We start from the raw sequence: 14,054 nt of genomic DNA, 5'->3' as shown, positions 1-14,054 counted from the left end.
TCATAGCCCAGCCTCCTGCTCTCATGCACCCTAACTCCCACCCAGTAGGAGGAGACACTGACTCAGGGCCACCGTCCTGTACTCCTGTACTGTCACGCTGGATCCTCACCCACTGGCAGAAGCTGCACTGTGTCTCCCACCCTCCTCTTTAGTCCCCCTTATTCCCACACACCCCTATCACTACCCAGCCTCCTGTTTTCCTGTGTTGTGACCTCCGCCAGTGGGGAGCCGCTGACTCAAAAACACCCTACTATACTATTGCACACACACACACCTAAACAACATGCACACACAGCCCCCCCCCCCACACACCCACAAATGTCACTGTACCATCCACACTATCAATGTACATCTTACTCTGTAACCGCTTTTTAATTAAACAAAACAATACACACCCCCTTCCACATCATATGCTCTCTATTTAACACATTTCACCTATAACTCAAGTTGCAATACAGGCCATCTTTCATACAATTCTAACCATATTTCTCACAATACAAACGTTCACAAATTAAGGGGGCTCAGCCCCTTACGATGGTGTGAAGAGCGCCCGTAGGGCGCGATGAATCACCTAGGATATATATATATATATATATATATATATATAAGTCTAAATACTCCTCACCTCTGAGGTAAAGTACCACCAGTGACCACTAGAGGCCACTTAATGGACCAAATTACTTGTTAACAAAAAGTGAAAGCAAAATGATCTGTTTAAAACTTGCTGGATATGAAGAGGGAGCTGTGAAGACTGAGATTGAAGGTAGGAGTAGATAGGGACTAAGCTGTCATTTCCTAAGTCTGAGTGATGGTAATGGATGTGTGCACCAGGCCTCCAGAGCTTGCTACAGTATATGCTTTGATTATGGTTGGCCCACCTTTATACAGGCAGCGTCTTTTATTAAGTGAAATAAATAACATGACACAGGTGTCCTTGAAAGTGCAGGATTTACTGTTCAAATGTAACAATAAAATAAGCAAAAACATACAAAGACCACACTTTCAGGATTTCTCACAGTCAGTGAGGCACTACAACAAAGCGTCACCTCATGTTGGCTCGGTCCACAGTATAGGACTCTACTTGTATAGCAGTATGCCAATATGTCACGTTGTGCCTGCAAGCTTTCCAATGCAACGTTTCCACTGATAAAGGCTGAACAAGCAGCAAATAGCGACTAGTACCAACGCAGTTAATCATCTCAACCCAACATTAGCTGTTCATAATGGTGTCTTATGGTGCCCATACACTAGTAAGATTTATCTTCAGATCTGGCTGGTTGGAACAAAAACATGGTTATGGACGAGTGACAGTTTGGCAGCTTTCCAGCATTTCCAAGCAAATGGTCAACTGTCATTTGCTCTCATCCATAACCATGTTTTTGTTCCAACCAAACAGATCTGAAGATAAATCTGCGTGTGTATGGCCACCATAAGAACCGGTGATCTGCAATCTGTTGTCCTCCAACTGTACCTCCGTTATCTGTCTCCTGACTCATCTGCTCTCCCTTCTGATAGCCCACTGTCTCCCAAAATATTTCTCTTACATAATACTCGATGGTAACCTTTCCAAACATGACCCCTTGCATTTTTGCCAACCTTACCGTTTCCATCACCAGTGATGCGTTTTGCAAAAATTTCCCAGAATGGCGTTTCTATAAAAGGAAACAATAGGTACCAGCGCTAAACACCGGTAATAAAATATTGACACATTTAATAAATGCTAAATACAATATAAAACAATGTTAAAATAAACTGAGGATTCTTCAATTGAAAATATCACATATATTGTGTATCAATGCGTCCGTTCCTATTTTGCCCAATCCAGTGTCATATGAATGTTGGCCAGCTATGATATAAGAGTAGTGGAGAATTCTGGGGGGGCGTTAGCAGTCCCTCATACTGGCAGGATGCAGGGCTGGTCCGGTTCACACAAATGTGACACTGACGCGTTTCGCTGCTTAACTGCAGCTTTTTCAAAATAGCTGGCCAGCATTCTTTCTGTGGACATCTTCCGGAGGATTGGATATTCAACCCCCCTGCGGCCAAAAGGTTTTGAGGTACTTGGACACTCAATAATTATCATCCATACCATCATATGACGTTGGAACTGGGCAAAATAGGAACGGACTCCTTCACATAAACTCAATTACCAGCACAAAAGTGTGGAACCAATGGGTGAATATAACACATTAATATGCAATATATGTGATAGTTTCAATTGAATAGTCCTCAATTTATTTTAACATTGTTTATATCGGATTTACCGTTTATTAAATCTGTCAATATTCTATTACCAGTGTTTAGCGCTGTAACCTATTGTTTTCTTCTGAGTTCTTTGACTGGAGGTATTTTGTATTAGCAGCTACTTGGCACACCTGCTCGGTGCGGAGCACCCTCTCTATATCGCTTGATATATATTTCTTTGTTTCTATAAAATGATTCTGCATGTTCAGCAAACTTTCAATTTGTTGTTAATTTATTTTTTTGTGTTGATTGTTTTTATTGCCGTTTGAAATAAGACAGAACTGCTGCTTGGATAAAAATGTATCAAATGGAAAGCAGATCTGTCTCGTATCCAAGGGCACCCAAAAAAGTGTTAGATAGAGGCCTGTTGGCCAATAAGATTTTTAGACAGTGATTTTCAACATCTTTTTATCTTCATTGTTTCTACTCATCCATTCTAACTTCTGAGAATGAGAACGAATAATCTACCATGACAAGGGAGCTATGTGCATGATTTTATATTCTCTCACTAGCAGGGCCCTCCTTTCTCTGGTCTTGTCCCTCCCCGCTATAATACTCATAACAATGCTAATTATATGTATACACATGTAATTTATGTACTTACTGTATATGATGGATAGTCTTGTTACTATGTCTACCTTGTTTGTTCTATGCTCTGTGTGATATTATGTAACGTTGTTGCCCCATATGCTCTATAAATAAATAAATGCTAACAATAATAATAGCTGGTGTGCCCGCCATGCCCAGTTTCAACCGGGCAAAGTTTTACTGGGCAGAACATTTTACCCCTTTTCACCCCTTTAGGAGTCGAATTTGGAAAAAAATTTTCTTAGTGGGTGGACAAAAATAACTGTCACAGTTTCCAGACCACCCAGCAGGTTCACAGGGAGAGTTTATCAACTGACACATTTTTCAGAGCACAATGGTGAGGCATTGTTTATGGCAGGTGGACATTTTACCACATATCCGAGCAACCAATAACAATGCAATTATTTTTCTTCAAGACCTTTAATTTGGTGCCATGGTAAGATGTCTCATAAATATCATCCTTCTTCTGATAATATATATCTACTTTAGGTAAGTGATATCTTGCATAAAGGGGGCCACAAAAATGATAACATGGGGCATTTGGGTCATAAGGCCCTGCGGACAGACTGATCTGACACATACCCTTTATATTGACGACCATAGACAGACAGGTGGTTATTTGCCATGGAGTATTTCCAGGCCTGTAAGATAAAACCCAGATAGAATTGGAGGTTGGAGGTTGCAATGATCACTTTATGGGTGACTATTTTGGAGTCATATTGGTGAATGGAGAATTCAGTTAAAGGATAGGGAAATACTACAATGAACACCACAACAGCTAATATAAGATTGAGCAAATTAACAAGACCTAGGCCCAATTGTAACAGTCTGCAAGATGCATGCAGAGGCAAGATATACTGTAGACAGCTAGTTTTGGTTGGCAAGGACTTAGACAGGCATGGCTAAGTTACGGCACATTAGCTGTTGTGAAACTACAAGTCCCATCATGCCTTGCCACAGTTTGCTATTAGGGAATGCTAAAACTATGGCAAGGCATGCTGGGATGTGTAGTTTCACAACAGCTGGAGGGCCATGTTTGGGGGCGCATCTCGCCAGAGTTTACATTTGGGCCGTAGATCTTTCTGCGCATATAAAATACAGCAGGTTAGAACTTGAAGACACCACAACTACACAAATAATAAACATATTCTGTTTACTATTTCCATTGGAGAAGGGGGTCATTTTCTGCATCATATACACACACCAACTGCCGCAAAATAAAAAAGACAACAATTATCAAATTTTAAACACACACATATACAGAAGATATACATTAGAAATTTAATTATTATTACAATAAGTGGAATGCACATTTCTTATAAGAGAACACGGAATAGGTAAAAAAAATACATTGTTCGTATAAGACTTTGTTTTAATTCATTTGACTTGTAAACAGAATTTTAAAATGCGCAAAATGCTACTTGCGGCTTTTAATGTGCGGAACTCAACAATCCCACATCACCTAGTTTCAGATATATACTGATATTAGTGTATCTGTACTATTCTATACTGTATATATCTATCTATATATATATATATGTTCTACATATATTCTATGAGCGTAGATCTTTGGATTAAGGCGAAAAATCTATTTCCATAAAATGTTATAAATAATTATCTCTGTCCGCGCTGCTCAAGGTGGTGATGAAACGTTGGGCAAAGACGTAGAGCCGCATGCCCAGGGTCAACGAGTAGCGGTTATGTCCAACTGCTCATATTCCGCCACACTGTGTTGAAAAATAATAAACAATTGTTTGGATTTTGCAAACGTTGGGGTAGATGGACGAAGCTTGGAGAATTGGTAGCTTTCCCCATAAAGAACGTTACCTGCAAGGCGGTAATGCACCATACAATCAGCTACAATATGTAAATTGACAGTTAGGAGCTGACTGTCTGGTGCATTATCACCTTCCACGTAACGTTCTTTATGGGGATAGATACCACTACTCCAAGCTTCATCCAGTTACCCCCCTAGTCTCATGGGCTCTATAACTGCTGCGTACTAGAGGTGAGAAAAAGTTTTAAAAATTTTCGGCAAAATATTTGCATGGGGTTTTACTCCGTGAGGAGTTGGTGTGTGTTCGCACGACCTAATGAATTAATGGATCCCTGATTCGAAACAGGGTAAGGAGACCCCAGAAAAGATTTTTTAATCAAGAGCGGGGGTGCTGTTCCCTACAGCATGGGTGTATACATTTTATAAGAAAAGAAGGAAAGGGCTGTTTGTGGGAACGCACATGAAATATTTCTTAAAATATAACTTTTAATAGTTTTTATTCTAATATTCCCTATATCAGAGTGTGGGAACTTTAAATAAACAGCTGAAATTTTAAAGGCAAAATATTTGCCCTGTCCTGCATTTAGCTGGAGAATTTTGCATGTTCCCCCTTTAGTTTTTGTGGCTGGACATCTCCCTGATTGTACGACCACACAACAGCGCAGAAAGAACTGCCTTCACCCCTCCATGCATGTTATGATTTTGGAATAGAGTATAAATAACAGTGTTGGGGCCAGGAAGGTGGGGTTCAACTTGTTAAATCTGGCATTATAGTTATCGCACCAAGGCCCTCATTCTGGTCTGGCCGTACGGTTGCAAACAGCAACCGATGTAAGTGATTATGCACATGTGCAGGTCATCAGGGAGTGATTAGACCATCGAATGATTTTTAGGCCCCCGTGCAAGGCTGCGAATTGATGTTTATGAAAAACATCCATTCGTAGGTCTGCCAGGACATTCGGCGTCCTGTGGAATCACCCCCCAAGTACCAATAATTAAAACACATGCCCCATACAATATGTCCATGAATACTTTTTGTCCATTGGTTATGAAACTCGTTCCTCAGGATCCCACACAGTTCATGTTTTCCAGGTCAGGAGATCTGCCCCGTGTGGGGTCCTGAGGACCGAGTTTGAGAACCTGTGAAATAGACCCTACAATACATCTTGTCAGTGCGAAAACATCCTACGTGTTACCTACATACCATATCTGCAGTTATTTCGTGTAAATATTGTCCTAACACATTCCCACTACCGACAGAACCTGCAAGTTTTCAACCCCTCCAATAGCTGTTGCCACAACATCATTGAATTCAAAGGTATCGCGTCAATATTGTGATCACAGACTGCGATTTTCACATCCTCGCCCACGTCACCGCTAGCCTCGGGGGAACCTCGACTGCGTTTTGCTTTTTTTGCAGTTAGCAATTATTTAATGCCGCAAACAATGGATAATAAATATCTCCCAAAAAATAATTACACAGCATACAAGTGCGAGACAATAAGGTCAGTTTTCTTGACAAAAACATTCGCATTTCAGCATGCTTTAATTACAGTGCAAGCAAATTAATTCAAAGTACAGCATCTCGTCGCTGAAAGCAAGACGCTTCCATTTTTTTCTTTCAAAAAATGTTTTGAAACCATGTTTAGCATTAACCAAAAAATAAATCTGTCCTTGTGTGTTAGAATTGCATGCTGCTACTCAATACGATACTTATGTATACAGTATGTTGACTGGTTAAGCTGCCCACGAGTGCAAACCAGTCCTTGAGACCTACCAGCAGTTCATGCTTTCCAGGCTTCCTGCGGATCCGTAGAATGTCGGTTAGGAATAAATGCAGGAAGTGTTTGAAAATGTGACAGTTAGTAATGACTGCATCTGTGCACCAGCTAGGTGGTCAGGGAAATGTGACAGTTAGTATTGACTACACCTGTGCACTAGGTGATCTGGGAAATGTGACAGTTAGTAATGACTGCACCTGTGCACCAGCTAGGTGGTCTGGGAAATGTGTCAGTTAGTCTTGACTGCACCTGTGCACCAGCTAGGTGGTCTGGGAAATGTGTCAGTTAGTAATAACTGAACATGTGCACCAGCTAGGTGGTCTGGGAAATGCGACAGTTAGAAATGACTGCACCTGTGCACTAGCTTGGTGGCCTGGGAAATGTGATATATGTGCACCTGCTAGGTCAGGCATGTCCAAACTGTGTCCCTCCAGCTGTTGTGAAACTACATATCCCAGCATGCCTTTCCCATAGTTTTAGCATTCCCTAACAGCAAAATTGTGGCTATGTATTATGGGAGTTTTAGTTTCCCAACAGCAGAAAGGCCATCGTTTGGACATGCCTGAGCTAGGTGGTCTGGGAAATGGGGCAGTTAGTAATGTCTGCACTTGTGCACCAGCTAGAAGTTCTGTAAAATGTGCCAGTTAGTAATGACTGCACCTGTACTCCTGTTAGGTGGTCTGGGAAATGTAACAGTTAGTAATGACTGCACCTGTATATCAGCTAGGTAGTCTGGGAAATGTGACAGTTAGTAATGACTACACCTGTGCACCATCTGGGTGGTCTGCGAAATGTGACAGTTAGTCATAACTACACTTGTGCACCAGCTAGGTGGTCTGGGAAATGTGACAGTTAGTAATGATGTAAACTGTTGGTAGATCTCGAGGACCGTTTTGGCAAGCACTGGTCTAAGATTTCTGTGACTACAACATTAAGCATTTTTCTTTTTAACAAATAGGGGAAAATAACATTTGTAGATGGCTTGGAAGGTTCGACATTATATGTATGTGAATATATATATATATATATATATATATATATATATATATATATATATATATATATATATATATATATATATATGAGGGAACACAATAAGAGTCCTCACAACCCCATGAACCGAGCAGATCCAACATATTTCATTGAGAATCTGCTGTTCTGTGCCACCCTGTATAATAAATCTGTAATATAATGAAGGGAATTGTAGTGTAGTATTGAAAAGTTGGACTCAGGCAGTGGGGAGTAGATGGGTAAATTCTCTCTTAAGTGCTTTTTTATGGAAAATTAAAGAGATTTTGGTTCTGTGTCATGAAATCTACAGAGCAAATGAGATTCAGAGTCCTTTGGGTTAATACAAGAAAAATTCTAATCCCCAGCATTTCCCAGAAGTCTATCCTCCTGAACTATTGGAGCTTACTGTATCTACCTAGTCCTAATACAACAGAACCAACATAAACCCTAGTATAAGCCTTAGCCAAGGTTCCACATGGCCCAAGTAAGTCAAGGTCCAATCAACTCTCTATATTAACTGTAACCCAATCTCTGAGCTTGTCCCGTGGCCCAATAAAGATTTTAATTATTTATTAGTTTTTGTTTTACATTAAAAATAAATAAAACCTTAGGATTGGAGACTGTGAGTGGCCTTTGACCTTTTAATAACATTTGAATACTATTGATTTATGTCTGGGCTGGCTGGAGGGAAAGAAGCAATGTAAATGCTATAAATATCAACTGTCAAGACAATGCGGTTCCGGGGATGCCAAGTGTTAGTGTGCATTAGATCTAGAACCCTGAAACAGGGCTTTTCCAATATAACCTGCTGCATATCTGACAGGAGATCACAGGAACAGGTGTCCCATTTTTTTTGGTTCCTAACCATTGGTAGCATACACATGCATTGGACACTGACAACAAGAGTCCAAATACCAAAAATACTGACCAAGAGTCTACATGAAGAGTGCGGTGTATATATTATTGATAACTACATGTATATATACACTACTTCAATAGGTTGTTACACAATAGAGTCTATGGACATCGTGACGAATATAGTGATCATTAATACGACTTTAAAACCAACATCTGGCTCTTCCCAGACAGTTGGACAATTCTGTCTAGTAACCACAGTGTTCCGTTGGCCCAGTTTTATTCCTGCACTGGGTATAAATCTTGCCTAATGCCATCATTGTCAAACATATATGTATTGGCATTCATGCCTGTACTATTTTACAAATATTTACACACTTCTTTTCACATTATTGTGCACAAGACAATTTCGACCGGTTGACCGTTGATGCCCAATGCGATTACACAACCGGTAGTATCTTACCCAGAGACACTGCAGAAGTGTATTTAATGCACCTAGCGTCTATAATCTCAGCATTTGGCAAGGTAATCAAAAGTGCTGTCATTTTTTTTTCTTTCGGCTGTGAATTTCATTCAGTGTCCTTGATTAATTATGCATTAACCTATTACTCTTAGTCAGTAAATCTTTGGCGGGAACCAGTTTGTTAGGCAAATGGTTTATAGAGATCACATTGGTTCTTTGTATGCCTGTATAGATTTACTGTACACAAATTATTCATGTATGCTTTTCTTTGATAGAGGATGTATAGAGAAATAAAAAAAACATTTCTGTATCAGAATAAAAAATACACTTATGTCAAGTATATCTTAGCCGGAGCAACTAATACTGTATAAAAAAGTAAGTATTTTGGCTTCGGTCTGTATGATTGTTCCCATCTACTGACCTGTACATCTAAGGTCTGTTTCTTGCTATGTCTATATTATAAAATCAGCTTGCAGCTAAACTATAATCAAGAGGCAGTTGAATACAGCACACAAACTTAAATACAGGAAATTGAGCAATATTTAATTATATGTCACTTTAAAGGAGACATCAATGACTTTTCATGTATCATTCCGCCATTGGAAAATGATAAAGTGGAGGGGATAAAGTAGAAGCCAATTAGCTCCTAACTGCCATGTTGCAAGCTGTGTTTGAAAAATGACAGGTGCTGAAGATGATTGGTTAGTACTTTATCCCTCACCATTTACCCCCCTCCTTGTGCATAATTTAGAATGATCTAATCTGACCTCACTTGTTCATTGTGTTTAAATCCAGCCATTTGGAGAAACTCTAATCAATTGAGATCCAATTTTGAGGTAGCCACCAACCATATTGACCATTCTCCAGGCCCACAGTCTGTGAGGACTATGGGGCAAATGTAGTGGCAGTGGGTCCACTGTGGTTCAACTAGATTAGGGGAGTGGTTGTTTCTTTTTTAAATAAATTTGAGTTCTCCTGTAAAGTATATATTAAAATATACTGTACATCTTGATGATAGTTCCCTATTCACATTCGCCTTTACAAACAATTTGTCTTTACCGCATCCTGACAAAGATACATCTTGGGAAAAATGATGGGTAAGATTTCAGCATTCAGATGTGTTAAACAGAGAATAAAATGCATGCGGACATTATAAACGCTCATGTCACTGTATATAAATAAACACAAACTGCACATGCCAAATAACTTAAAAAAAAATACTATTACAATAAATTAAAATGATAATTTAACGCCCAAGTTGAAAAACAAAAAATCTGTACAACCATTCTCATTATTCAATGTACTGCTATTCCGGAGAGCCACCAACACATGTAATACCAAGATGTCCATTGAATGTAGAAGTGATTAGTCACAATTATTCCTTGTTCTTGCTCATTGTGCCCTTAATGAAAGAGGTGAAAAGACTGTTCCTCGGGGGTGGTCCCATCAGCATAGGGGCTTGGTTCTTGTGAGTTATCTTGATCTAAATAAATAAATAAATAAACATTACAATAAAATACGGTTTATATCTTTCAATTTTTCTTACTGTTATATTTTACAATATATATTTTAATCATAATCATCAGAATTTTTAATTACTAATTTTAAATTGCTAAAATTGATAAATTGATAATAAAATAATTTTGTAAACTCTTAATAAGCATCATCTGAACTATCCCAGTCACTTGTAAACTATTAAAAGCAAAACTTTAAAATTTGCTTTATGTGCTATCGGAGAGAGCAGAAAAATGGGTGCAAATAACGAGCAGGGCCCTCTTTCCTCACTTGCTTTACCCAATTATACCATCATCTCCTGTGTCAACTGCGGCACAAAACTTTTGGGTACAGCTGGTGCTGATTACTTGTGTTATATGACTGCTGATGTTTATAACAGTATAGGAATTGGTAGCTTCTGCCCTTCTCCAACCTTAAGCTCCTATATGGATACAAATCACGGAGATCTGGGCCTGATTAAGAGATGAAAGCAGGCGTTGAACAAAAATGCAGTTTCTCACCTAGAAATTACCCACCCAATGCTGAATGGTATTGGGAAATTTCGGGTATCCAATGACTATGGCTTCCAGGAAAATTATAGGAAATTGATTGCTTCTTTATAAAATGATGAATAATCTTTTGTACTCTTATCATATACTGTAGTTAATATTAATCTAGTTCCCCCTTTGAAAGGAAGTAATAAATATTGCCCCCTTATAATAATCTGGGGGGTAAAGTTAAGTCTCATTAGGTTGCATCAATGGGGCACATGTTTCATTTGTGGGGGTAGGACATCTTAAAGCCAATCAGATCATCCATATATAAATATACTGTGGCATACAATGTGTAAATGTAAAAGAGAGAAGGAGGCAGCGTGCTACCCACTTAGAGACAGGAGTTTAAGGTGAAATAGGAAATGTCCTAATATCAGGGGAATGGAGGTAGCTGAAAGTCAAAGAGCAAATGTGCAAAAGTTATATAGAGAAAGGAGCAGGATCTTCTAACAGCACAGTGGTGAGACTATCATGAGTGTAGGGCATCCAGTTCACATGGGCCCATAAGTCCAGGGGATAACATTTTACCCATGACTGATCAGTAGCCATTGCAGTTGCCTAAGAGGGACTCACCTCTTTATGGACCTACAGTACACAGGAGCTAGTAGGGTATTTGGTCCCCTTTATGGAAGGCTAAGAATACAATTAATGACACTTTAAAAGAGGAAGGAAATATAGTCTTTATAATGTTACCAAAATACATTAATGCAGGTCATGAAGAAAAAAAAAAGCAAAAATAATTTGGATATATGACGAAAGTCTTTCAAATAAAACTGAACATTGACTGATGATGGTTCTTGTCAACCTTTCAATACTAGTCTTTCATTACAGTCCAATAGAGTGCCGTCACAGCCTGCTAACTACATAGGAGATGGACATAGGAGGGCACCACGGCAACACCGTTACATTTGGGAAATGGCAACAGTTACCCCTGGAAACGTATACATTGAAAAACCACAAAGTCAGTGAGGCGCAAATTAACCACAAATTTCAAGGAATTAAATATGCAATATTCTGTACAATAATGCACAAATTGGTGCATTAAAATGTTAATAGTATTTTTGTATTGCACCTGATTCCTTCAGCCTTCTTAGTAGAACTTTGCTGTAATTCCTCACGCACACTGATACATCTAGTAGACACGTATGAAGACCGAGAAAGGTTAGCTTGCAGCAAAGGTCAGCAAAGATGAACTAGTCGTCTCATCTGCTAATGAGTGGGTAATGAAACCGCTCTGAAAGTCATTGTATGGATTACAACAATTATACTATTTTTGATTTATTTTAGCACAAACTACCTTAAATTACACACAGACTGGAGAGATTATGTCTACAATGTTTCCTAATTCAAAATTAAAGAAGGAAGACATTTTATCAGTACCCGCTTAGCTTAAAGCTAATTGAAAGTGATTATCAAAGTGGCATTTTCCTTGTGACTTTAAGATACATTGTTGTAAGATAATAGATGTCCCTAATTATATAATAAAAAGGTTACACGTTGCCTTTGGGCTGGCGATGTAGAAAGTTTTTTAAAAGTGGTAAGAGACATTTTTCTTTAGGAAGCTACAACTAATAACATTTATTAAATACCAGTTGTCAGTTTTATCATGGAGCCTCCGATGGCGCGTTTCCCTGGGTGGAAAGACTACTTCATTAGAACCTGCAATATATATTTCTTTTAAAGTACATACCTGACATTTGCAATATAAAATGAATATCATTTTTCTGCCATATATTAGCTGTATTGAATAAGAAAGTATGCCATGCGTTGGATTGTCATTAGCATGGAAAGGGGAACATTTTTCTTTTCTTTTCTTTTTTTTTTTTAACTTTTTTTCTTTTTTAAACATTTTTCTTGACAAGGTATTGCATCTGCGACACTGGCAGTACCAGGCACTTCCGTCTTCTGACAATTGCCAATCACGCATGGTGGAATTAAGGCAAACTGGCTTGTTACTCTCTTACAAAGTGGTGCTTAATATTGTATATTATGTTTTAATACACAAACGACATTATTTAAATTTTATTACCAGTTATTAATTTGGTGCACACATATTCTGCAGCGCTTTGCAGAGAGTATTTGGCCAGCAGTCAGGGCCGCCATCTGGGGGGAGCTATGGGGACAACTTTCCCAGGCCCGGCCGCTCTGATAGAGGGTAGGGTCCGGGCAGCTGTATCCCCGCAGCCTGCACGGCCACCAGCACCCACTTCGCTGCAGACATTGACGACCACGGATTGTCTGGCCGCCATCCTCCCCTCATTACAGTGAGTCATTAGCAGCCCGCTGCATAGAAGAAGTCCTCGGGCCCTATAGCCTCTGACATTACTGTTAATGTCAGATACACAGCGTTCCTGCTGCCTCTGCCTGGGGCCGTTCACAGGCAGTTCAGTGGGCAGCAGGAATGCCGGGACCACCGTAGAAAGCGTCGCCCCCCCCCCCCCCCAGTGCGACATGAAGTAATGATGTCACCCTGCGCACCAGAAGAATGAGCCTGAGGAGCCTGTGCTACCAAGGGGGGGGGGGGGGGGGTCTGGATTTTTTTTAAACCCAGGCCCTACAATTCCTGATGGCAACCTTGCCAGCGGTACCTGCCCCCAGTGGTGCTAGCCCTTTATATTCCCTACCACAAACACAGGGTATCCAGACGGCTGACACGCTGTCTGTTTGACATCAAAAAGTCGACATGTACAAGGTTGACGCAGGGTGATATTGTGAACACTAACTGTATGGAATCATGCGAAGAGTCAGCCCAGCGCTGCAGGAGAGGCATTTGTGATTTATGTTTTTAATTGTTTCCAGTGAGTGGGTGGTTAGGGGATACATACAGAAGACTTATGGTAGGGAGGTTGGCATTCAGAATAACAATGGTGGCATGCAAAAAGCGGGAATCCTGGCAGGGGTCAAGTAATCATACTTAACATTTCCCCTGCTAGCCCTAACCCCTAACCTAACCCTCCGTGCTAGTGCCTAACCCCTGTAACCCACCGCCTAAACCTAACATCCCCATTGTGACTGTACCAACATTGGACTCTGTACGGAGTCAGTGCATCTTCAGGTTTGGTTTCATACATTACACGTTTCTCGGTACTTATGTAGTAGCCGGGTGCCCAATTTACATACGTACGCTTGCGGAAGGAAATCACATTGCATTGCATGTCCCATTTTAGTGCGATGCAATGCGATCCCAGTACTTTATATGCATACAGTACTGATAGACATTTGTCAGTTACCGTAGGTAACCCCTACTGACCTATTCAATACAAAACCATGCAGGTGACAGCTGCAGG

General features: G+C 39.9%; 1 protein-coding gene across 5 annotated transcripts in view; it reads right to left on the bottom strand.

Annotated features, from left to right (window-relative positions):
* Positions 1 to 931: 931 nt before the first annotated feature.
* The window catches only part of DGKB (diacylglycerol kinase beta), a 438,667-nt gene continuing 425,544 nt past the window's right edge, over positions 932 to 14,054 (bottom strand). For all 5 annotated transcript variants that reach the window (XM_083186797.1, XM_083186798.1, XM_083186799.1 and 2 more), the window contains exon 25: positions 932 to 10,202. In XM_083186797.1, the coding sequence (XP_083042923.1) occupies positions 10,095 to 10,202 (108 nt within the window). In that variant the 3' untranslated portion in view covers positions 932 to 10,094. The remainder of the gene's footprint in view (positions 10,203 to 14,054) is intronic.

Source organism: Crinia signifera, chromosome 5 (assembly GCF_055691185.1).
Source record: "Crinia signifera chromosome 5, ASM5569118v1, whole genome shotgun sequence".
Taxonomy (NCBI): Eukaryota; Metazoa; Chordata; class Amphibia; order Anura; family Myobatrachidae; genus Crinia; species Crinia signifera.
Note: the sequence above shows the minus strand (reverse complement) of the source record. Positions and strands in the feature narration are given on the sequence as shown.